We start from the raw sequence: 26,167 nt of genomic DNA on the forward strand, positions 1-26,167 counted from the left end.
CACACAAAAAAAGAATTACTAGAAAAACAAAATAGAAGATATCAGATATGCTAAATACAAGCCTGAATTTTCATTAGATTCAAAAAAGTGTCATTCTGTCAAAATGCTATAGAAGTCTACCCAGGCTTAGTCTCAACTTCTGCACTTACCTTGTTGTAGATCAGAAGTAGTTTGCAAACTGATTGCTGTCCCTTTAACCACACTTCAGTTAGCACTGAGTTCAACTTTACTTGGATATTTTCTATAACAGACATCACAGAAATGAAAAAGTTATCGAGAAGAGGGCACACATGTACAAATTTTACAATGGTGGAACTGTCGATTAGAAAAGAAATACTTTAGGCAAAATTCATAGTGCTATAATAAAACCTTTTTCAGATGGTGTAAAGCTGTTTTTTGTGTGTGTATCTCATCCTACCCTCCTCAGCATTGAGTGACTTCTTTGATCCTCTTGGAGAATAATTATTTTCAGTGCAAAAGTTTTAAATTGATCATTTTTAACTGTAGGGTAACCATAGGTGCTGACATCAAGCCAATAAAATTAATAAGCAGCGTGACAGGCTCTAATAAATTTCATTGGTGTCTCTACCCTGTCATTTGAGCACAGAATGAGCTATTATTATCACCGAGCTCCAAACCTCTCATTTTGGCTTCAGATGCTTACAGCTGCTAATGCGGTGCCTGCTACAGTAGTTTCCAGTAACTGGTTTGGGGTTAAAGTATCACATTTAAAAGACTTAGTTATGATCAGTGGGGGAACACGTTGTGGCCCTATGGCTTTGATCTGTTTTCTGGAGTGGCCTGCGAAACTTTGGACTCCCTAACGATCTATTTCTCAATGAGGTCAGAAAGCAAGCAGCTTTTAAAATCTAGTTCCTCTACCAGGGGCTCTGGGGTTTTGAAACTCTTTCATCTGGAGATGGGCCATCCCCTGTTTGAAGTGGGCCACGGTTCTTTGTCTCTCACCCCAGATGAAATTCTTCAACTCCCTCAACTTGGTCCTTCCTTGACATGAAGAATTTAGTATTGGGTTTCTGCACAATGAGCCAGCTTCACACTTGAAGTGAGAAAAAGGATTCTTCCTTTTCTCCTTAAACCCCGTTGCAGCCATTCAGGTGAATCTGGCATCCCCGCATCATCTTTGTCCCAGCCTTCATGCTGCTATTGGGTGTGGGTCATGCCTGCCAATATCTTCCATTTAACTTTTTTAATTTCATACTCATCTGCAACCTTCTGGTTTACCTTCTTAATTTTGCATATGTTGTGTCTTTTTATTTATTTTTTAAGGCTCATTTGGAGAAGGAAATAGCAATCCACTCCAGTACTATTGCCTGGAAAATCCCATGGACAGAGGAGCCTGGTAGACTACAGTCCTCGGGGTCACACAGAGTCAGACACGACTGAGCAACTTCACTTTCACTTTCAAGGCTCATTTATTTAAAAAAAATTTTTAACACTCTTTGCAGCATGTAGGATCCTAGTTCCCCGACCAGGGATGGAACCTTCACCACCCCTACATTGGTGACACAGTCTTAACCACTGGACCACCTGATGTGCCCTTTTAAAATGTTAATCAAAGTATTAAGAAGCTATCAAATATAAGCATTCAATGCAGTTAGCTGTTAGCATCCCATCTCTTCGGACCACATGTAATTTTATGAAACTGTCAAGAAACACACGTATTTGTTTTTTTGAGGACACATCACTTTGATTCATACTTGCTCAAAATGCCCTCTTCAACTCTAGCCTTCTTTACAATTTTTTATTTGGGCATTATCTCTGGAGCCTGTACAGGTACTGAAGCTCCCTATAATCGTTCCAGTCATAAAAGTAAGGAGGCTGGGTCTTGCTCTTGTGGGGTTCTGATGGCAATTACACACTTAAACCTTGCGAGTCTAATTTCTTATTGAGATGACCGCTTTCTGAAGAAGAAAAGATGTCACCATCAAGCTTGTTAAAACATAAAAAGGCTTATGAACGTCAGTTCCTGCATGACCATGATTTTAAGAACCAGAATGGTTAGTTATTTGACGCAGTCTGTGAACCATGCTAGGGAGACAGTTCCTGATGAAGCCCTGTCTGGTTTTCATTTGAGGAGCATGAAGGGCAGGAGAGGGAGGCTGTGGCTTATTAAAAGACAAAAGCAACAATTATCTTACGCTTCTCACATTTCAGCTTCTCCTTTCACTAGTTGTGCCTGAACACTGTTGTGTTTGTGACTGGCCATTGGAATGCAGTCCAGGGCTGGGATTTTCAGGGTCTGGCTGACTAGCCCCCCCTGCCGAGACTTCCCCAGGAGCTGCAGAGCTCCGGGTGACGTCTGGTGGAGAACCATCCTGTATTGTTCAGCCCAGGGTGGGGGACTATTTATTTTTAATTTTACGTTATTTCAGCTGTTTTCACTTTTTTCTTTATTGTTTTCTTGCCTCCTACAGAGTTCTCTTTTCAAGTCTGGCTGGGACAAGGGGGACACTCAGGGACTCAGCACACAGCATGGAGAACAGTTTTCCCCTCTCTCAGCAGTTCAAATAGCTTCTAAGCCACATCCATTTAACCCACTGTGGGCCTGAGCCCACGCCACGTTAGCTCAGCTGGGAGTTGTTGCCATGTTAAAATGGATAAAATCATTTCAATGCAGTCCATAGCTCCTTAACATGGTCTATTAGATAGGATGAGTGAAGTATATGTTTATTTTAAAAAACATATAATGTTGAGAAAGCATTTTTTAAACTAGCATTTGAGGATGCATTTAGTTCTATAGTTTCACAACAGCTTTCTGACTTAAAAAGGTGATGTTTGAAACAATTTCTTTGCATTTCACAATTTTATTCCTGGCTTCCCATTGTATGAATTTTGCAGTATCTTTTTATCATATATTAATAAATCAGTTGAGGGGACAGCAGGCAGTGTTGTTATGCCAGAAGTCTGACTTTATTGGTAACCATGGTCATTATGTTATCCATCTAGGGACGATCTAATACATTTTAGGTGTAGATATGTTAATAAAGGGCTTCCCTGGTGGCTCAGACAATAAAGACTCTGCTGCAACTCAGGAGACTGGGGTTTGATCCCTAGGTCGGGAAGATCCCCTGGAGGAGGGCATGGCAACCCACTCCAGTCTTCTTGCCTGGAGAATTCCATGGACAGAGGAGCCTGGTGGGCTACAGTCCATGGAGGTCACAAAGAGTCGGACACCACTGAGCGCACGCACACACACACACACGCACATTTTAATGTATATACACCCTTTCTCCTTGCTCAAACTCCCTGCTCTATAAATATGGAAATATTATCATTATTAATAAAAGAGATTCTGTATTCTCATCATAGAGTTAATGAGCACATTAGCATAATAATTACTTGAAATGGATATGAGAGGTTCACCACACATAACTAAAGATGCCTTGGAAAAGAACAGGAGTATTTATGACATCTCTCTTGTTGATTTCACAGGATTACCTTGACTGTATCAGGGACCAAACGAAACTTCCTCTGGGGACAGATGAAAGATCAGCCCTTTTTGGAAACATACAGGATATCTACCACTTTAATAGGTAAGTTAATACTCAGAAGATCGTTCTCACATAAGAACATTATGAGTTTTTCTCAAATGAAGGTGGCCTCAGAAAACTTAACAGAAATCCTGATTCCACTTCATCAATTTCTGTGAGCTATCATGCCATGAAGTTTTCTACTTGGAAACATCCTTGTTTGTGTATGAGTCTCAGATTAATTCAGAATCCCATCCCATTCTATCCTCCTGGCTCAGAGAAGAGACCTATTCACCATGACAGAACAGAGGCATCTTCGTTCCACAATGGCAGGTGAACAGGGCATCCAAAAATATATCCTGCCTCAGTCCCCAGCATCTCCACTCCCACTGGATTTTCTAAAATCTTTTCTCTGCCTAAGGAGTGGGCAAGAGAGTAAACACACAATAAATACTTTAATCATAACAGATATTAATGCAAATTAATAATTTAAATTTATAGTACTTAATTTAATTCAGACATCCATTGAGTACCTACTGTTTAGCAGGCACGGGGCTTAGAAAAGTACCATAGGAAATAAGACAGACAGGGAGCTGAAGGGGATGGAGTGAGCTTATCAGTTATTATACTGTTAGTACCTCTTGGAAGACCAGGTAATAGGCAGGTAAAGAGCACAGACTCTAGTTTCCAACATATCTGGGTTTGCATGCCAACTGGGTCATGTCTATATTCTTTGGAGAATTTTAGATAGGATACAGATGGTCCCCGACTTAAGATGTTTCAACTCGTGATTTTTAATTTTTTTTTTTTTTTACTTTACAATGGTGCAAAAACAAGATCTGTTCAGTAGAAACCATATTTCAAATTTTGAATTTTTATTTCCTCCACTCCTCCCCAGGGAGTGAGCTACACCTCTCAGTCAGACACACGATCACAATGGTAAAGAACCAATACACTTACAGCATTCTGTTTTCACTTTTAGTACAGTATTCAATACATTGCATGAGACAGTCAACATTTTATTACCAAAGAGGCTCTGTATTGGATAGTTTTGCCCAGCTGGAGGCTCGTGTAAGTGTTCTGAACACATTGAAGGTAGGTGAGGTGAGGCTTTTGTGTTCAGTTGATCAAGTGTATTTTTAAAGCATCTTTAAAATTTTGTATTTATTTTTGGATTGGCTGCATCTTCATTGCTGCTTGTAGGCTTTCTCTAGTTGCAGTGATCAGGGGCCACTCTCTAGTTGCAGGGACTTCTCTTGATGCTGAGCACGGCCTCTAGAGCATGGCTTAGTTGTTGTGGCACACAGGCTTAGTTTCCCCGTGGCATGTGAAATCTTCCCAGACCAGGAATCAAAGCTGTGTCCCTTAAATTGACAGATTCTTAACCCCTGGACCACCAGGGAAGTCAATGCATTTCTGAGTTTGGACGTTTTCAACTTATAGTGGGTTTATTGAGACATAATGCCCTCCCTCATTTCAAGTCTTGTTCATATCTTCCTATCTCTATAGGGTTTATTGCTTGCCTGTGTGCTAAGTCGCTTCAGTCGTGTCTGAGTCTGTGCAACCCCATGGACTATAGCCCCCAGGCTCCTCTGTCCATGGGAGTTCTCCAGGCAAGAATACTGCAGTGGATTGCCATGCCCTCCTTCAGGGGATCTTCCTGACCCAGGGATCAAACCTGTATCTCTTGTGTCCCCTGCATTGGCAGGCAGATTCTTTGCCACTGGTACCACCTGGGAAGCCCGGAGTTACAGTAAAACCTCCTTAGAGAGTTCTATAATGCCCCATCATGGGATCACTCAACCAGAGTGTAAATTATAATACTGAAGTTAGTGTATGTGAGGTCCTTGAGGGTAGGATCCACATCTCCTTGGCTTTCCCTAATGTCCATGTGGATCCCGAACACCTAGCCCAAGCCTGACCTCTGGGAGACATGTTTAAATTATCAACCTATCCCTTAATTTTGAAAGCCTGGAATATGAAAAAAAAGCCAATGCTGCAACATCTCTTTCGTTGGACTCAGTAGACTTTGAAAACCAATTTGTATGTTCTAAGACAGTGGTTCTGAACCCCGGCTACACATTGGAATCCCCTGGGAAGGATTGTGCTTTGTTTTGTTTTTAATATGATGACTTCTGCCCCCAAAAGTTCTAATTAATGGGTCTGTGGTGGGACCAGGGCATCAAGATTTTTTAAAAGGTCTTCAGATGCTGGGAAAGATTGAAGACAAAAGGAGAAGGAGGCAACAGAGGATGAGATAGATAGCATCACCGACTCAATGGACATGAATTTGAGCAAACTCCGGGAGACAGTGGAGGACAGAGGAGCCAGGCATGCTACTGGAGTCCATGGGGTCACAAAGAGTTGGACATGACTTAGCAACTGAACAACAAGAGATGTGCAGCCATGGTTGAGAAACACTGTCTAGATAAAATAAATACAATAAAAAGAAAATAGAAGAATGGCATTAGAAAATGGGATTAGAGAATTTAGAATCTGCATGTGCATTAGTAACGTGCTGATGTTGGAGCAGGCTTCATTTAGCAGCTCTGAGGGTAATAGTCCGAGCAACCATGAGTGGCTTCTCCACCCAGAGCTCCCTGATGGTTCAGTAACCCGGGAAGTGGAATCAGGCCTAGCATTGGGAGGCCCTGGCCTCAGCTTTCTGGTGGTTTGGCTGTGTGTTGACTATAATGACTGTTTATCTAGTGCTTATCCATGCCAGAGGCCATAGAGCTTTATGTGCATTATCGCTTTATATAAGTCTGGGCTCCTCTGACTCCAAGCCCCAGGCATTTAGCCACATTCCCTCCTGCCAGAACAGAGCCCTGCTTTTCAGGTCTTGATTTGTGGCATTGTGGCACAGTCCAGGCAGGAAGGGTTTTCTACTCCTTGGAGTTTAAAGCTTCCTGTGTCTCCTAATTTAAAGGAAGACGAGACAGTAGTAGCCCCCAGTGTCAACAAGAAGGGACCTCAGCTGCAAAAGATGGAAGACAGGTCTTTATATGCCTGAATTGTTCTCTGTGCTTCTCTCTTTGGTGTTTGCTGAACAAGGAAATCAGACGTGACTAAAGTAAACCTGAGTCAGGGTGATGATGACAGGTGAGCCATCAGAGGGGACACGATTCTAGCTGATGGTGCTCATGCCCGTCCCTTTGGTAGATCACGTTTGTAAATCTCCTGCACATGCATTGTCTCCTTTCATCCTCTCAGCAGCTCTGAGGCAGGTAAGATGCAGAATGTATGCACATTGTTTGCACGGAGGAAACAGTGTAGAAAGCCCTCTGCTCTAGGACATAGAGCTAGAAAACCAACCTAGCCTATTTTGATTTTTTTATTTTGTTTATTTTTAACTTTTTATTTTATACTGGAGTATAGTTGGTTAACAATGTTGTGTTAGTTTCAGGTGTACAACAAAGTGATTCAGTTTTATATGTATATATATATATGTATATACACATATGTATATTTATATACACACACATATGAATCTATTCTTTTTCAAATCCTTTCCCCAGTTAGATTGTTACAGTATATTGAGCAGAGTTCCCAGTACTATACAGCAGATCCATGTTGGTTATCCATTTTAAATATAGCGGCATGTACATGTCAATCCCAAACTGCCCAAATGCCCCTTACACTCTAGTAAACATCAGTTTGTTCACTAAGTCTGTGAGTCTGTTTCTGTCTTGTATTTGTTTCATTTGTTTTAGATTCTGTGGACAAGTGATATCATATGACATTTTCCTATCTCTATCTGACTAAATCCACTCAGTATGATAATAATCTCTGGGTTCATCCATGTTGCTGCAAATGGCCTTATTTTATTCTTTTTAATGACTTAGTAATATTCCATAGTAGATATGTACCACATCTTCTTATCCATTCTTCTATTGATGGAAGCCTATTTTAAACACCTGGTTTTGTTGAATCTCAACTAATATTTCTCATTTTTTTTTATTATTTCCAAGAATATTTTTCTGTTTAATTTTTACAGTTAATTGTCTGTATTATTTTCTCCCTATTTACTTTTATTTCCTTTCTCTTAACTCTGGACTGAATTTAGAGCTTAAATGTCTTTACTATTATATTTCATTAAGTAACAGTATTGTTGTGACTTTTTATGTTAATGCCTCTTATGAGCCCTCTGTTCTATACCCTACATCAATTGATTTCAAAGATACAACTATCTGGCAAATCTATGGTTAAGGCTTGAAATGATTTTAAAGTTTTTACTGGTTCAGGTCCAGATTTCTCAACATAATATAATACTGTTGCACCCAACTCAGCAAGATTTAAAATTCTAAAACTAAAGAGGGCAAAAAGAAAATGGTTTTATGATGGCCTAAAAAATTTTCTCTGGTGGCTCAGACAGGAAAGAATCTGCCTGCAATCCAGGAGACCTGGATTGGGAAAAGCCCCTGGAGAAGAAAATGGCTGCCCACTCCAGTATTCTTGCCTGGAGAATCCCATGGACAGATGAGCCTGGCGAGCTACAGTCCACAGGATCCCAGAGAGTTGAACATGACTGAGCAACTAACACTTTAGAAAATTTTAGCTGATTAGATTGTTTTTCAGGAAGTATTTCCAAAATACGGGAAAGCATATGATAAACACTTATAAAGCACCTCTATTCCATCAAGGCCTTCCTTTATGCCATATTTGCTTTAGAAATGCTTGAAAGTGTAAAGCTTTTACCAGTAATGCTGAGCCCCTGATATGCCCCTCCGAATTGCAGTCCACACTGCGGAGAATGGCACAGTGATGTGCTGGTGTGCCAGTTCTCCAGGGTGAGGACAAGGGAGGGGGAATCTGAGATTTATGTCTGCCAATTTCTATGGTATAAACACACCTACAGCAGATTTCAGGCTACTAAGAAGACCTCACTGAACAGGGAATTAGGAAGAGATGTACAGAATTGGCTCAGATGAGCCAGTATAATCTGGCTCAAAATACCACCATCACTGTAACTACCATCCAAGATTGGTGTTTCATCCCCAAGTATGATCTTTGTTGCCATGACTCTAAGTATACACACACAGTGTGCTTTAACTTACTTCAAACACAGCTGCACTGTATCAGACTTTTACAAGTCTTTTTCACGCAATGGTGCTTTTGAGATTTATAGTTCTACTTTGCTTATTTTAACTGCAATGTAATATTCCATTATGGGCTGTATTACCTTGCATTTTGCTGATTGCAATAAGACTAAGCCTCTTCTCTTGTTTTTTGGCCACTTTGATTTCTTCTCTAAATTTCTGGCTCCTATTCATGCCCAGTTTTCTGTCAAGATGTTTCTCTTTCTTATGATTGTTTAGGAGTGCTTGATGAATTCTGTCTGGAGATCTTTGTGGATTATGCAAATTGTAGTCCTCCGTTAGTATGAGATTTGTCTTTTAATTATGGCTTCTTTGAAAAGAAGTTATAAAATTCATGATTTTGACTACTCTAAGTAAATGTAATTTTTATAGGATGAGAATTTTGTGTGTTTAAAAACTTATCTCTTTTATAAATGTGCCCAGTTCATAAATATGCTCTATATTTTTTCCTAAAAGTCTTAAAATTTTTGCTTTTCACTTACATCTTTAATCTAAAATTGATGGAAATGTGGTATGTGATAGGAAATCGAAATCCTTGTTTTCAGGGAATTCCCTGAAAGTCCAGTGGGTTAGGACTGTGTGCTTTCACTGCTGAGGGTGTGTTTTGTCTACGGTCACACCACCCTGAACATGCCCAGTCTCATCTGGGTGTGTTTCCAATCCCTGGTTGGGGAACTTATTAACATAAGATGTGCGAGCCATGCAGTGCAGCCAAAAAAGAAAAGAAAAAACCCTCTTTTCATCTAACTAGCCCATAGTCCCATCACCCATCTTTTCTGTGCTGATTTGTAGTTCTGCATTTCTCCCAGGTGAAGTTCACCTGTGTGAATGGTTCTGTTTCTGGGCTCTGTTGTGTTGTGTTGGTCTCTTTGTCCATCCTTACTCCATACCACATCATCTTAATTATTTATTAAACCCATGTTGCTCTCCTTCTACGTGACTTAGGATTTCTTAACTCTTTGCACTGTCAAGTGATCTTTTCATTTCTTTTTGCTTCAGTTTGTCAAGTTCCATGAAGGGAGCTCTCTTGGGACTTTTATTGGAATTTGATTTAATTTATAGATTAATTTTGGCAGCAGTGATATCTTTATAATATTGGGTCATCCAACCATGAACATATCTCATGAATCAAGCTTTTTAAAAATACCCTATAATAACATTTTATGATTTCTCCATCACATTCATACATGTCACTTATTCTTTTTAATGTTATTTTTGACTAGAATATTTTCCTATTTTTTAATTCACCATTATTGTCATGTAAGAATGCTTTCTATTTTTATATGTTGACACTGTATTCAACCAACTTTTTAAACTGTCCCATCAGTTCTAATTGTTTATAGACCCTTTTAGGTTTTCTATGTAGACAATGGTTGTTTGAAAATCAGAATTTTTTGCTTTCCTTTACAGTTGTTCTGCCCCTTATATATATAATTGTTTTTTCTTGTCTTACTGCTTTCAGTAAGTCTTCTCAAACAGTGCTAATTAGATTCTTGCATTCTTAACTTCTTTCTGACATTAGCAGGAATGCTTTAACTGTTTCACCATTAATTATGATGTTTGTTCTGAGATTTAGACACTTCTATTTTGCTGAGATTTTAGTGTGAATGAATATTGACTTTTATTGAATGTGTAATCATCCTTTAAGAAAATTAGTATATGATTTTTCTCCTATTCATAACGTGGCAAATTATATTAATAGGCCTTCTGATTTGAATCATATGTACACTACTAGAATAACCCTGGATTTCCCAGGTGGCGGTAGTGGTAAAGAACCTGCCTGCCAGTGCAGGAGACATGAGAGACATGGATTCAATCCCTGGGTTGGGAAGATCCCCTGGAGAAGGGAATGGCAACCCACTCCAGTATTCTTACTTGGAGAATCCCATGGACCGAGGATCCTGGCAGGCTACCGTCCATGGGGTTACAAAGAGTTGGACACGACTGAAGCAACTGAGCAATATAGCACAAAGTGACTTAGCTCACGTGCACACATAAAGCCTGCCTGGCCATGATGTTCCTATATTTGTGCATGATGAGTTTGTGTTTTTTAAAGAACTTTTCCATGCATGTTCATAAATGACAGTAATGTATGATTTCTTTCCTTATACTGTCTTTTTTCAATTTTGGCATATTACTAGATTCAAATTGTTATCTCATGAAATATTCCAATATGAACTGTTTTGAAATACAATTGAGATTTCATTTTTGTTGTCTTTTTTGTAGCCAAATCTTTCTCTCATAATCCCTATGATAGCCTGGAAATTTAAGACTCTGTTTTGATGTCTGGAAGAAATTCCCAAATGGTCAGGAAACTAGCTCAGTCCAAAGAAACCACTTTCCCCAGTGTAACTTGTTACCTCAACTTCCAGAACTTTTTTTTTTTTTCCTTAAGTGCATGTTAAAGAGATGTCGATAGTTTTTATACAGTGTCCCTCTCTTGAAATACAGAAGAGTTGTCTAGACTGTAATTTGAAAGTTTGAGGAAGTACGGACCATTTCTCTACATCAGAATTGTGTTTTTAAATTATTTTTTAGTCAGAAAATCCCATGGGTGGAGGAGCCTGGTAGGCTGCAGTCCATGGGGTCGCTAAGAGTCCGACACAACTGAGCGGGTTCACTTTCACTTTGCACTTTCATGCATTGGAGAAGGACATGGCAACCCACTCCAGTGTTCTTGCCTGGAGAATCCCAGGGATGGGGGAGCCTGGTGGGCTGCCATCTATGGGGTCGCACAGAGTCGGACACGACTGAAGCGACTTAGCAGCCCCAGCACGAACATCTAAGCTCTCTTATTTCCTCAAAAGATGAGAGGAGAATTTTCCTATTTCCTTCAACTCCTTCTCTCTCTTTTTTAAAATTTTATTTATTTATTTGACTACGCTGGGTCACTGTGTGCAGCTTTCTCTAGTTGCGGCGAGTCGGGGACTCCTCTTTAGTTATAATGCGTGGGTTTCTCTTCGTGGCGACTTTTCTTGTTGTAGAGCTCGGGCTCTTGAGTCTGTGGGCTTCAGTAGTTGAAGCACATGAGCTTAGTTGCCCTGCAGCATATGGAATCTTCCCAGACCAGGATCTTCCCGAGATCAAACTTGAGTCCCCTGCATTGATAGGTGGATTATTAACTACTGGACCACCAGGAAACTACTACCCTTTCTTTTTATTGGGTATACCTATATTGAGTCACTGTTGCATGTCAAACACTAGGCTAAATCTATTAATCTAAAGATGAATGACATTGTTGTGTAGCAGAGGCAGTAAGTCATATACCCAAGGAATGAACAAAACTTTACTTTGAGAACTCTGAGGAGCAAGGAATTGATTTTATCTGAGGGATCAGTGAAAGCATCCCAGAGCAAGTAACTTACGTCTTAAGAAAATATTTATTTGGGTCGTGCTTCTTTTCTCCTTTGAAATGTTGTTTAGAAAGCAAATCATGGGGTCAGTTCAGTTCAGTTCAGTCACTCAGTTGTGTCTGACTCTTTGTGACCCCATGGACTACAACACCCCAGGCTTCCCTGTCCATCACCAACTCCCAGAGCTTACTCAAACTCATGTCCATTGAGTCAGTGATGCAATTCAACTGTCTCATCCTCTGTCATCCCCTTCTCCTCCCACCCTCAATCTTTCCCAGCATCAGGGTCTGTTTCAATGAGTCTGCTCTTTTTGCATCAGGTGGCCAGAGTACTGGAGCTTCAGCATCAGTCCTTCCAATGAATATTCAGGACTGATCTCCTTTAGGATGGACTGGTTGGATCTCCTTGCAGTCCAAGGACTCTCAAGAGTCTTCTCCAACACCACAGTTCAAAAGCATCAATTCTTTGACACTCAGACTTCTTTATAGTCCAACTCTTACATCCATGCATGACCACTGGAAAAATCATAGCTTTGACTATACAGACTTTGGTTGGCAGTCACGTCTCTGCTTTTTAATATGTTGTCTAGCTTGGTCATAACTTTTCTTCTAAGGATCAAGCGTCTTTTAATTTCATGGCAGAAGTCACCATCTACAGTGATTTTGGAGCCCCCCAAAATAAAGTCTGTCACTGTTTCCACTGTTTCCCCATCTGTTTGCCATGAAGTGATGGGACCAGATGCCATGATCTTAGTTTTCTGAATGTTGAGTTTTAAGCCAACTTTTTCACTCTTCTCTTTCACTTTCATCAAGAGACTCTTTAGTTCTTCACTTTCTGCCATAAGGGTGATGCCATCTGAATATCTGAGGTTATTGATATTTCTCCTGACAATCTTGATTCCAGCCTGTGCTTCTTCCGGCCCAGCGTTTCTCATGATGTACTCTGCATATAAGTTAAATAAGTAGGGTAACAATATACAGCCTTGATGCACTCCTTTCCTGATTTGGAACCAGTCTATTGTTCCATGTCCAGTTCTAACTGTTGCTTCTTGACCTCCATACAGGTTTCTCAAGAGGCAGGTCAGGTGGTCTGGTATTCCCATCTCTTGAAGAATTTTCCACAATTAGTTGTGATCCATACAGTCAAAGGCTTTTCCGTAGTCAATAAGGCAGAAGTAGATGTTCTTCTGGAACTCTGTTTTTTTTTTTCTATGAACCAAAGAATGTTGGCAATTTGATCTCTGGTTCCTCTGCCTTTTCTAAATCCAGCTTGAACATCCCAAATCATGAGATACATACAACAATAAGTCAGGGCAAGGTGGGAGCAGTTACCTTTTATATTAATGCATTTTCATACCATCAAAATGTCTTCAACTATTGCCCAGTAGTAAAAATATATTTTTACCCATAAACTTTTTTCCAAGTAGACTTTTCAAGACCAGTGTTAGCATATCAGTGAATTTAATGGAGCATTTGATACTATTAACCTCACTCCATTTTCTGTCTCCTAATCCACATGTGCCTCTGTAAATACCAACTGACCTGCTTGGTTGGGTGGGAAAAGGAAATGGAGCATAGAGTCTATTGTAGACCAAAAGAGGAGAGGCCCCTTCGTGAATCTTTTTTTTTTTTTTCCTTGTTTTTTTATGTACTTATGATATACAATAAGTTCAGCCAAACAGAATATTTTTAAATAATTGCCCCAATATAGACAAACAATTCAAAGTGGGTATAATCCAGAAAGTTCTACACGAGGAGACATTTGTCCACACTTTACTGTTCAGGAGAAAATGCTATGGTATTATATTTTAGCTAACATTTTTATTTCTTAAAACTACAGCACAGAATAAACATACAGCAAAACATCAAGCACAAAAAAAGAGTTAAGCTTATACATTTTTGTAGACCAAAAGAGGAGAGACCCCTTCGTGAATCTTATTCAGTGGAAGGCAATAGAATCTGTAAGGTCTTATTACAATTCCTGAATTCAAGTACACATCAGTGAGAGAAAATCTTACAGAGAATATGTTCTGTAAAGGAGAACTGTGTTTCCTTTAACTGTCCATCCAAACAAGGAATATGAACTCTAGTAAGAAATAATATTTTCTTTTTTCATAATGCTATACAAAAGGGAGGAAATATTTGGAACAATTGCTGCAGGAAAAGGGAAAATACCCTAAATCTGATGGTAGAATGACTCTAATTTTAGCTCTGAGTACAAAACACAATTTGTGAGTCACTTCTTCCTGCTAATGTACTTGCAAAGCTGTTCATTAGTTTCACTGATGCAATGAAAAAGCTAGTCTCCACCCCATTAGGCTGTAACTCTAGAAGGACAGCCTGTTTCTGGTCTTTATGGAGTCCTTGGTATCCCTCTTTCCATGGCCCCATCTCTGTTCCCATAGTACATGGTGTATTATTTTCTAGTTAGTTGCTTTCCATATCTCCCACACTCCCTGTTGTTCGCCAAACAGCAGCTGGTGGGTTCCTTTCTATACCACCCACAAAAACACACTATGTTCATTCTGTCCTTAGACTCATGACCAATTTCTAAACTGACTTTCTCTTCCAACCCTCCGCAAACTTAGATATCACCTCCTCAGAGAGCATTCTGTGACTGCTCCAGTGCTCCATCACCCACCCACCCAGCCTCAGGCACATTCTGCTACACTGTCTTTATTTCCCTCATAACACGTTGTTGTTACTTAATTGCTGAGTCATGTTTGACTCTTTTGTGACCCCATGGACTATAGCCCACCAGGCTCCTCTGTCCATGATATCCCAGGCAAGAATACTGGAGTGGGTTGCTGTTTCCTTCTCCAGGGGATCTTCCTGACCTGGGGATCAAACCTACATCTCCTGCATTGGCAGGCAGATTCTTCACCACTGAGCCACCAGCCCCTCATAACACGTAGTACAGTATTATATTCTGTTGTGTTTGTTTTGCTTTTCAGTAAAACCAACCCTTTGCCATTTTTCACATAAGCATTCTTAGTAAGCAATATTGTACTATGGTGTATGAGTTTCTACTGGCAAAGGAATAAAATTTATTTTTTCTTAATTTTTATTTTATTATAATAACAGCACTTAACATGAGATCTACCCTCTTAAATTTTTAAGCGTTCAATACTTCCCTTGTGGCTCAGACAGTAAAGAATCTGCCTGAAATGCAGGCGAGCTGGGTTCGATCCCTGGATAGGGAAGATTCCCTGGAGAAAGGAATGGCTACACACCTCAGTATTCTTCCCTGGAGAATCCCATGGTCAGAGGAGCCTGGAGAGCTATAGTCCATGGGGTTTCAGAGAGCCACTTTCACACACATGTTATTGTTAACTTAGATACTATGTTACAGCAGATCTCTAGAACCTATTCATCTGGTTTAGCTGAAACTTGATGCATCTTAGGTAATAGCTCATCCATTTACTCTTACCCCCAGCTGCTGGTAACCACCATTCTACTATCTGATGCTACGGGTGTGACTATTTTAGATTTCTAATATAAGTGGAATCATGCAGGATTTGTCCTTCTGTGACTGTTTTTTTTTTTTCCACTTGACATAATGCCAAGGTTCATCCATGTTGTCACAGAATTCCTTCTTTAAGACTGACATTTCACTGTATACATACACACACACGCATATACATATATATACACACAAATACATATACATGCTTACCACATTTTCCTTATTCATCTTCATCCATTCATAGACATTTAAGTTGTATCCACATTTTGGCTGTTGTCAATACTTCTGCAACGAATGTGGTAGTGCTAACAGCTCTTCAAGATCCTGATTTCAATTTTTTATGTAAATACCCCAAGATTGGGCTTCCCTGGTGGCTCAGTTGGTAAAGAATCCTCCTGCAATGCAGGAGATCCAGGTTTGATCCCTGGGTGGGGATGATCCCCTGGAGAACGAAATGGCGATCCATTCCACTATTATTGCCTAGAAAATCCCATGTACAGAGGAGCCTCATGGGCTACAGTCCACAGGGTCACAAAGAGTAGGACACAGCTGACCATCTGAGCATAGCATAGTATACCACAAGGTTGGATTGCTGGATCGTATATTAGTTCTACTCTTAATTTTTTGGAGAATCTCCATACTGCTTTCCATGGAGGCTGCACCATTTTGCATTCCTATCAGCAATGCATGAGGGTTCCAGTTCTTCACATCCTTGCCAACATTTGTTGTCTTTTGTTTTACGTTGTGTTCTTTATTTCTTCAGTTGTTAACATTCATCACCCCTGATCAGAACGTAAGTATGGTAGGACAGAGCTTTCATCCATGTTCTTAACCCGATCCCCTCCTGCCTGTAATAGTCCTGACAAATGAGGCTTTCAGTAATGACCATGTTGAATGGAGCACTAACAGGGTGATCAGCCAGCTGTATCAGGATGGTTGCTCTGATGACAGGTGTGTGAAGGAAATCAGACTACTGACTCCTCACTGTTTCCATTATTTTGTAAAAGGGTTGTAAAGGAAAGCTGCCCAGATGACTCACACAAGGCCTCCCAGGTAGGCGCTAGCAGGTTGAAGACACCATAATGTGGAGACTAGCCCTCAGCTTTCTTGAGTCAATCTGAAAAATAAATTTTTCAATAGGTGTGTTTATAATAGTGTGGAACTGGGATTCACAAGCCCTGATACTAAGCCTAGCTATGCCTATTAATTATTTGTTGTGTGACCTAAGGTAAGCAACCTCCCTTTTATGAGCCCTGGTTTGCTCATCTTAAAATTTGGGAGTAGGACTGGAAGGCATCTGAGCTCCTTCCCAGTTCTGCTTCTTGAGCAATGAATGCCATTCGTTTACAGGTGAGCTATACCAGAGTCTGGGTGGGTCCTCAAGACACTTTGTCCTACCAGGAGATCCAAGCTGGAGTTGAAATTAAAGCTCCAAGAGGAGCTTGATGAGCGTAACACTGAGAACAGAGGGAGTTAAATATTGTCAAGGAGTATTTCTGTTAAGCCTTGAAAGTATGAAAAATATGATGGATTCTGCTCAAAATTCTTCTCCCCTTAGAAACAGCAGAATATTGAAAGACCTGATTACATAACTTACACCCAGAGCACTCCATCCTCCAACAGTGGAAAACACTGGTCCAGATATATTGCCTTTTTAGCTGTTCTTTTTGTTTGACCTTTTATTTTACTTCATCCAGTATTTAGATCCCAGTGATGAAATTTCAGCTATCTTTAATTTAATCACAGCCATCCTTCTATAAAGGGCTTCCCTGTGGTTCAGGTGGTGAAGAATCTGCCTGCAACGCAGGAGACCTGGGTTCAATCCCTGGATTGGGAAGATCCTTTGCAGGAGGGCATGGCAACCCACTCCAGTATTCTTGTCTGGAGAATCCAGATGGACAGAGGAGCCTGGTGGGCTACAGTCCATGGGGTCACTAAGAGTCAGACACAACTGAGCAACTAAGCACATCCTTCCATAAAGGATATTGATAAAATGATCAGAACTATACATTCCAAACAAAAATAATCTTACAAATGGTATGTTTTGTGGAATATTATGGAAGAATGTTTGAAATTGGGTCTGTCCTAAAACCATGTATTGGTAAAAGTTCCTTTCAAAGTACAAGCTTGATCAGTGGATTTCAATGTAGCAGGGTATAGGATTATATGGTTTCAGACCCCAGCAAACCTCTAAGAAACTACCACTTGTTGAGTTTCAGTGTTTTATCAAAGAAAGATATCCATAGAGGCTACTAAAATACTCCTACCTTTTCCGATGATATATTTGTGTGAGGCTGTTGAAATGCTGAGCAGACATGAGCAGCCATCTGTGTTCTATTAAGATAAGCATTAGAGATTTGCAAATTATAAAACAATACTACTCTTCTCACTAAATTTTGTTTTATAAAATCTATTTTTCACAAAAAAGTTACTTGTATTAACTTGTACTATATATATAATTACATAAATTGATCTTTTAAAAATTACATAGCAGCCTTAATTTCTAATAAGTATTGATATAATCCACATAAAGAATGTTTAAAAGGTAAGCAGGTCTTGACACCAAAATGTTTGAGAATCACTGGCTTGAGTAAGGAGCATGCTATGTAAAACTACACTTCTGTGCAGACCTTACGGCTGGATGGTAGTATCTTACCTTCAAAACTAGACTCTTCCTTCATTGGCAGGCAGCTGCTTTAACTGAGCCACCAGGGAAGCCCTACCTTCCAATAAGAAAGAACAAATGAAAATCCCCAGATATTTGGGGTGAACCACTAACATGAATGACAAAAGCCAAAATGATTAAAATGATTGTGGAGCAGAAAGCAAAGAGCAGGAAAGTTAAGTCCAAAATAACAATAGTCATCATTATCACCTCCTTATAAATATGAGAGCACTTTTGCACCCATAAAATAATAATAGAAACATAAGTACCCAAAGAACATGTAAACACACACACACACACTTTGAAGCTGAAGATCAGATAGTAGAGATGAAAAAATTCAATAGAAGCGATAGAAAATAAAAGATGAAATCTGAGAAAACAGAACAATAAACAAGAAGATGAAAAATAGAGAAAAATGAGATAGTCTAGAGTATCTAATCTAATGGAGGGGAGGAAATATTAAAACTGTGATTCAAGAACAGAGGTTCCTTAGCTTTTTGGCCCCAGGATCTGACTTCCTTGGTGGCTCAGATGGTAAAGTATCTGCCTACAATGTGGGAGACCTGGGTTCGAACTCTGGGTTGAGAAGATCCTCTGGAAAAGGAAATGGCAACCCACGCCAGTACTCTTGCCTGGAAAATCCCATGAAAGGAGGAGCCTGGTGAGCTATAGTCTGTGAGGTCGCAAAGAGTAGGACACAACTGAGCGACTAAACTTTCACTTTCAGGATCTATATATGCTTAAAAATTCTAAGTGCCCCAAAAGCTTATTTTATTTATGATTTATGATGTTTCTATCTACCATAATAGAAATTAAAACTGTTGTTGTTGTTCAGTCACTCAGTCGTGTCTGACTCTTTGTGACCCCATGGACTGCGGCATGCCAGGCTTCCCTGTCCTTCACTATCTCTCAGAGCTTGCTCAAACTCATGTCCATTTAGTCAGTGATGCAACCCATCCATCTTGTCCTCTGTCATCCGCTTCTCCTCCCGCCTTCAATCTTTCCCAGCATCAAGGTCTGTTCCAATGAGTAAGCTCTTCATACCAGGTGGCCAAAGTATTGGAGCTTCAGCATCAGTCCTTCCAGTGAATATTCAGGACTGATTTCCTTTAGGATGGACCAGTTGGATCTCCTTGCAGGCCAAGGGACTCTCAAGAGTCTTCTCCAACACCACGGTTCAAAAGCACCAATTCTTTGGCACTCAGACTTCTTTATAGTCCAACTCTCACATCCATACATGACTACTGGTAAAACCATAGCTCTGACTAGACAGACCTTTTTTGGCAAAGTAATGTCTCTGCTTTTTAATATGCTGTCTAATTGATCATACCTTTTCTTCCAAGGATCAAGCATCTTTTAATTTCATGGCTGCAATCACCATATGCAGTGATTTTTCAGCCCAAGAAAATAAAGTCTGTCACTGTTTCCATTGTTTCCCCATCTTTTTGCCATGAAGTGATAGGACCAGATGCCATGATCTTAGTTTTCTGAATGTTGAGTTTTAGCCTGCTTTTTCACTCTCCTCTTTCACCTTCATCAAGAAGTTCTTATATTAAAACTGAGAAGTTATTAAAATATTAATGTGTTCAATAATAATAAATTCACAGATTTCTAGAAAAGCTTACTACTCTTCCCATTAACATTTTTTGCATGTTGGAATTGTTTTACATTACTGTTTGACTTACTGGAAGACAGCTGGATTCTCATATCTGCTTCTGCTTTCCATCTGTGATATCACAGGTCATGTAGCCTCTCGAAAGGCCACTGTACTCTCATGAGAGAATGAGGATAAAAAATCTGATAGAGTCAAGTATTTTATAAAATATATTGACCTTTTGGACTTCCTGAAGGGATCGTAAGAACCCAGGGAGCATTTTGAGAACTGATGATCAAGTTCAGTTCAGTTCAGTCACTCAGTCGTGTCAGACTCTTTGCGACCCCATGAATTGCAGCACACCAGGCCTCCCTGTCCATCACCAACTCCCGGAGTTTACCCAAACTCATGTACATTGAGTTGGTGATGCCATCCAGCCATCTCATCCTCTGTCGTGCCCTTCTCCTCCTGCCCCCAATCCCTCCCAGCATCAGAGTCTTTTCCAATGATTCAACTCTTCACATCAGGTAGCCAAAGTATTGGAGTTTCAGCTTTAGTGTCAGTCCTTCCAAAGAACACCCAGGACTGATCTCCTTTAGGATGGACTGGTTGGATCTCTTGCAGTCCAAGGGACTCTCAAGAATCTTCTCCAACACCATAGTTCAAAAGTATCAATTCTTTGGGACTCAGCTTTCTTCACAGTCCAACTCTCACATCTATACATGACTACTGGAAAAACCATAGCCTTGACTAGATGGACCTTTGTTGGCAAAGTCATGTCTCTGCTTTTCAATATGCTATCTAGGTTGGTCATAACTTTCCTTCCAAGGAGTAAGAGTCTTTTAATTTTATGGCTGCAATCACCATCTGCAGTGATTTTGGAGCCCCCCAAAAAATAAAGTCTGACACTGTTTCCACTGTTTCCCCATCTATTTCACATGAAGTGATGGGACCGGATGCCATGATCTTCGTTTTCTGAATGTTGAGTTTTAAGCCAGCTTTTTCACTCTCCTCCTTCACCTTCATCAATAGGCTTCTCAGTTCCTCTTCACTTTCTGCCATAAGGGTGGTGTCATCTGCATATCTGAGGTGATTGGTATTTCTCTTGGCAATCTTGATTCCAGCTTGTTGTTCTTCCAGCCCAGCGTTTCTCATGATGTACTCTGCATAGAAGTTAAATAAACAGGGTGACAATATACAGCCTTGATGTACTCCTTTTCCTATTTGGAACCAGTCTGTTGTTCCATGTCCAGTTCCAACTGTTGCTTCCTGACCTGCATACAGGTTTCTCAAGAGGCAGGTCATGTGGCCTGGTATTCCCATCTCTTTCAGAATTTTCCACAGTTTGTTGTGATCCACACAGTCAAAGGCTTTGGCATAGTCAATAAAGCAGAAGTAGATGTTTTTCTGGAACTCTCTTGCTTTTTCCATGATCCAGAGGATGTTGGCAATTTGATCTCTGGTTCCTCTGCCTTTTCTAAAACCAGCTTGAACATCTGAAAGTTCACACTTCACGTATTGCTGAAGCCTGGCTTGGAGAATTTTGAGCATTACTTTACTAGCATGTGAGATGAGTGCAATTGTGAGGTAGTTTGAGCATTCTTTGGCATTGTCTTTCTTTGGGATTGGAATGAAAACTGACCTTTTCCAGTCCTGTGGCCACTGCTGAGTTTTCCAAATTTGCTGGCATATTGAGTGCAGCACTTTCACAGCATCATCTTTTAGGATTTGAAATAGCTCAACTGGAACTCCATCACCTCCACTAGCTTTGTTCATAGTGATGCTTTCTAAGGCCCACTTGACTTCACATTCCAGGATGTCTGGCTCTAGGTGAGTGATCACACCATCATGATTATCTGGGTCGTGAAGGTCTTTTTTGTACAGTTCTTCTGTGTATTCTTGCCACCTCTTCTTAATATCTTCTGCTTCTGTTAGGTCCATACCATTTCTGTCCTTTATTGTGCCCATCTTTGCTTGAAGTGTTCCCTTGGTATCTCTAATTTTCTTGAAGAGATCTCTAGTCTTTCCCATTCTATTGTTTTCCTCTATTTCTTTGCATTGATCGCTGAGGAAGGCTTTCTTATCTCTTTTTGCTATTCTTTGGAACTCTGCATTCAGATGCTTATATCTTTCCCTTTCTCCTTTGCTTTTTGCTTCTCTTCTTTTCACAGCTATTTGTAAGGCCTCCCCAGACAGCCATTTTGCTTTTTTGCATTTCTTTTCCATGGGGATGGTCTTGATCCCTGTCTCCTGTACAATGTCACGAACCTCATTCCATAGCTCATCAGGCACTCTATCTATCAGATCTAGGCCCTTAAATCTATTTCTCACTTCCACTGTACAATCATAAGGGATTTGATTTAGGTCATACCTGAATGGTCTAGTGGTTTTCCCTACTTTCTTCAATTTAAGTCTGAATTTGGCAATAAGGAGTTCATGATCTGAGCCACAGTCAGCTCCTGGTCTTGTTTTTATTGACTGTATAGAGCTTCTCTATCTTTGGCTGCAAAGAATGTAATCAGTCTGATTTCGGTGTTGACCATCTGGTAATGTCCATATGTAGAGTCTTCTCTTGTGTTGTTGGAAGAGGGTGTTTGCTGTGACCAGTGCATTTTCTTGGCAAAACTCTATTCGTCTTTGCCCTGCTTCATTTCGTATTCCAAGGCCAAATTTGCCTGTTACTCCAGGTGTTTCTTGACTTCCTACTTTTGCATTCTAGTCCCCTATAATGAAAAGGACATCTTTTTGGGGTGTTAGTTCTAAAAGGTCTTGTAGGTCTTCATAGAACCGTTCAACTTCAGCTTCTTCAGCGTTACTGGTTGGGGCATAGACTTGGATTACTGTGATATTGAATGGTTTGCGTTGGAAACAAACGGAGATCATTCTGTCGTTTTTGAGATTGCATCCAAGTACTGCATTTCAAACTCTTTTGTTGACCATGATGGCTACTCCATTTCTTCTGAGGGATTCCTGCCCGCAGTAGTAGATATAATGGTCATCTGAGTTAAATTCACCCATTCCAGTCCATTTGAGTTCGCTGATTCCTAGAATGTCGACATCCACTCTCGTCATCTCCTGTTTGACCACTTCCAATTTGCCTTGATTCATGGACCTGACATTCCAGGTTCCTATGCAATATTGCTCTTTACAGCATCAGACCTTGCTTCTATCACCAGTCACATCCACAACTGGGTATTGGTTTTGCTTTGGCTCCATCCCTTCATTCTTTCTGGAGTTATTTCTCCACTGATCTCCAGTAGCATATTGGGCACCTACTGACCTGGAGAGTTCCTCTTTCAGTATCCCATCATTTTGCCTTTTCATACTGTTCATGGGGTTCTCAAAATAAGAATACTGAAGTTGTTTGCCATTCCCTTCTCCAGTGGACCACATTCTGTCAGACTCTTCACCATGACCTGCCCGTCTTGGGTGGCCCCACAGGCATGGCTTAGTTTCATTGAGGGCATCAGAGGACAGACACACTGAAACCATACTCACAGAAAACTAGTCATTCAGTTAGTTACTTAATGAATCATTAAAAATAAATAATATAGATTTTCATCTGAGGAAAGAGATTTCCTCCCCTGGCATATTTTCCTTTAGAGCACTATCTCTGTTTATAATTTTCTGTTTATCAGTGTGATTTTTCACTGCATGTCTGACTCTTCAGTGGATTCCAAGCTCCAAGAGACCATAATCTCACTTGGCTCATTGGTGTATTTGTTCTTAGTGCTTTGTATGCTGTCTGGTACCTGGAAAGCTATGAGATGAATAAGTAAGTGTGTGTGAACATGTGTGCAGATTTTAACAAATGTCAGGCAGACTGAAATGTTGAGTAGGACCTATCTCTGGGTGGGAAGTTGCAGGTCAGACCTATGTTTACCCCTCTGGTCCTCCATGACCTCAGGCAAGCCACTTATCTAAGCCTTGGATGTAATGATAAGACCTCAGATATCCAATTAAATGGTTCCTTATATGCCATGTAAATGTTTAAACTTCTAAGTTATTTAAAATATCCTCAACCCTCAGACCACAGCCTAATACGTTCTTTTTTTTTTTCCTTTTTTTTTTTAGTGAACTTCTGCAAGAGTTGGAAAACTGTGAAAATGATCCTGTGGCCATAGCAGAGTGCTTTGTGTCCAAGGTAAGCAGGGTTCATCTCTCTGAGCCAACCAAGACAGAGACAGAGACACACTGTTTTCATTGTAAAGTTAAGATGACCGATGTGTTCCATACTGGATGAAGTTCACCACTAATCTGTCTCACTCTGAGGGTTTTTTCTTCCCACTAGCCAGGGGAAAAAAAATTCAGTTCCCAGTAAGTTGTGTGTGTAATTGTGTAGTCACTTCAGTTGTGTCCAACTCTTTGCAATCCCGTGGACCGTAGGCCCCCAGGCTCTTCTGTCCATGGGATTCTCCAGGCAAGAATACTGGAGTGGATTTCCATTCCCTTCTCTAGAGGATCTTCCCGAGCCAGGGATGGAACCCACATCTCTTACGTCTCCTGCATTGGCAGGCGGGTTCTTTACCACTAGAGCCACCTGGGAAACCCAATAACTTAGCAGTTGTTTTAGAAATTGTGTAATAAATAAGTGATGCTACATATCTGTCCTAAGAAAGACTTTAAACTTGGGAAGAGGAGAGTCCAGAATAGAAGAATGTTAGAAAAATATGTACATATAAAATATGACTAGATCAGTTATAAAAATCTGTAAGAATAGAAATACTTTACATATATATAAATATATGTATTTAATATACTGCCATATACATATGTATGTATACATAGTTAGATATATATAGATAAACAATATATACATATATATGGCACTAGCTTACTCATTTAGTGGAAAAACAGACCAGAATTATCTCCTGCCTCTTAAATATGCCCTTTAATTCTCCTACTTTCTTCTTAAGTCTCACTGATGGCTTAGAAAAAATGCAAGGAGAGGATTTGAATTTTAGAGCTTAAATGACAGTCAGTTTATATTTTGTACCCAGGTAAGAGAATTCTGAAACATATAAGGGAATCCTTTACAACATTACTTTCTTGATGTCCTACTGTAAATAGAATCTTATCTTACATTTCTCTAAAAATTCAGCAGCTTTTGTTTGGAAAACCTCTAGCAGAAATTGTCTTTCCAGCAAAACTTCATGTGATTTTTACAGTTGTGGTTTCAAATGTACAAAGGTTGATGCAAAGTTCATGATGGCACTTTTGGGTCAACTGAGAGTTAGCACCTCATTTAGAGTCTCGGAGGCCAGTGTGAACTTGGAGAGGTCCTCCCAGCCTGACCGGGTTCCGGGGTTATTCCACAAGGTTATTTCTGATGATCCAGTGGTTTTGAATCCAAACATAACACTCTTGGTTCTACTCAAGTGGGGCTCCTTAAAGGCCATTGACGGACTTATATATAAAACACTCCTGACTTTGTGGGTGGCAGTGTATGTGTTAACATGCAAAATGTTTGTGCATACACGCTTACACACACAATTCTTCTCACAAGTGGCCTGTGTCACAGTGAAGGGTAAGAATTTGGAAAAGAGAAGGAAAATGAAAGAGGGAGAAATGGGCAAAAGATAACGCTGAGTATATCAAAGAAACTGTGTTAGAATAACCACAGTGAATAAACAACAAGAAGCTTTCGGAAACATCGGGGCTTTTCTGGTAACTATAATCACAAGTTGATTAAAGACGGTCCAGCATATGCTTAGCTCTGGCTCAATTATTCACATAAAAGTTTGTTTATGCGCCAGGTTGCCAACTCCCAAATCTGATTTCTTGTTGCGATATTGCCAAGTTTAATTGGAAGACTGATTGCAGCACTCCACACTCCTGTGTGTGAGCAGGGAATAGTGAGGGGGTGTGTGTGGGTCTGGCACAGCCTGCTTCTCACTCAGCACCCTGAAATTTAGAAGATGTTACACTTTGTGAAACATAAGCAGCTGCTCACCTCTGGGGAGGAGTGGAAAATTGCTTTAATTGAAGGGCCGTTAATGAAAGAGGTGAAGCTGGCAGTTGCCGTCTGCTTTTATCTGAGTCACTGGGGCTTACATGGAGAGTCAACTTTGACCTTGCTTTTGTGTATGGCTAGGCGACAGAAATCCCTCCCGACAAGAGGAGAACACAGCCCTTCTTACCTGCTGCCCAGAAAAGAACAACAAAGCGCTGCAGAAGCCACTCTCAGGAGGGGTGAAAGTCCCCACCAGGCAGGCTGGGCTCTCGCCCACCAAGCGCTCGCCTGCTCTTAGGGCTCTGGAAACACCTGGAACGGGTTTCCGCGGTTTCCTGCCTTCACCTCCACTCTCATTTCCGTCACTTAGCTTGACTGTCAGCCAGGCTGACCCTGGGTGACATTTAGGAGGGAAGTTTGTCTTCGGAGGCCCAACTTCCCTTAACTGCCTCCTTTCACCTGATGCGTGGCCCCCTCCTCATTGGAGCCTGTCTCCTTTCAGTGCCCAGGCCTGTGTGTGTGCACACACACATGCACACACACACAT

At 40.5% G+C, this 26,167-nt stretch overlaps 1 protein-coding gene across 8 annotated transcripts in view; it reads left to right on the top strand.

Moving 5' to 3' along the window:
* PLEKHG1 (pleckstrin homology and RhoGEF domain containing G1) overlaps window positions 1-26,167 on the top strand; it is a 249,041-nt gene that overhangs the window by 170,212 nt on the left and 52,662 nt on the right. For all 8 annotated transcript variants that reach the window (XM_086318316.1, XM_086318314.1, XM_086318312.1 and 5 more), the window contains 2 exons: window positions 3,454-3,554; window positions 23,742-23,811. In XM_086318316.1, coding sequence (XP_086174442.1) covers window positions 3,454-3,554; window positions 23,742-23,811 — 171 coding nt within the window. The remainder of the gene's footprint in view (window positions 1-3,453; window positions 3,555-23,741; window positions 23,812-26,167) is intronic.

Source organism: Bos grunniens, chromosome 9 (assembly GCF_055505025.1).
Source record: "Bos grunniens cultivar Pamir isolate PY7600 chromosome 9, Bosgru_T2T1.0, whole genome shotgun sequence".
NCBI classification, from domain to species: domain Eukaryota; kingdom Metazoa; phylum Chordata; class Mammalia; order Artiodactyla; family Bovidae; genus Bos; species Bos grunniens.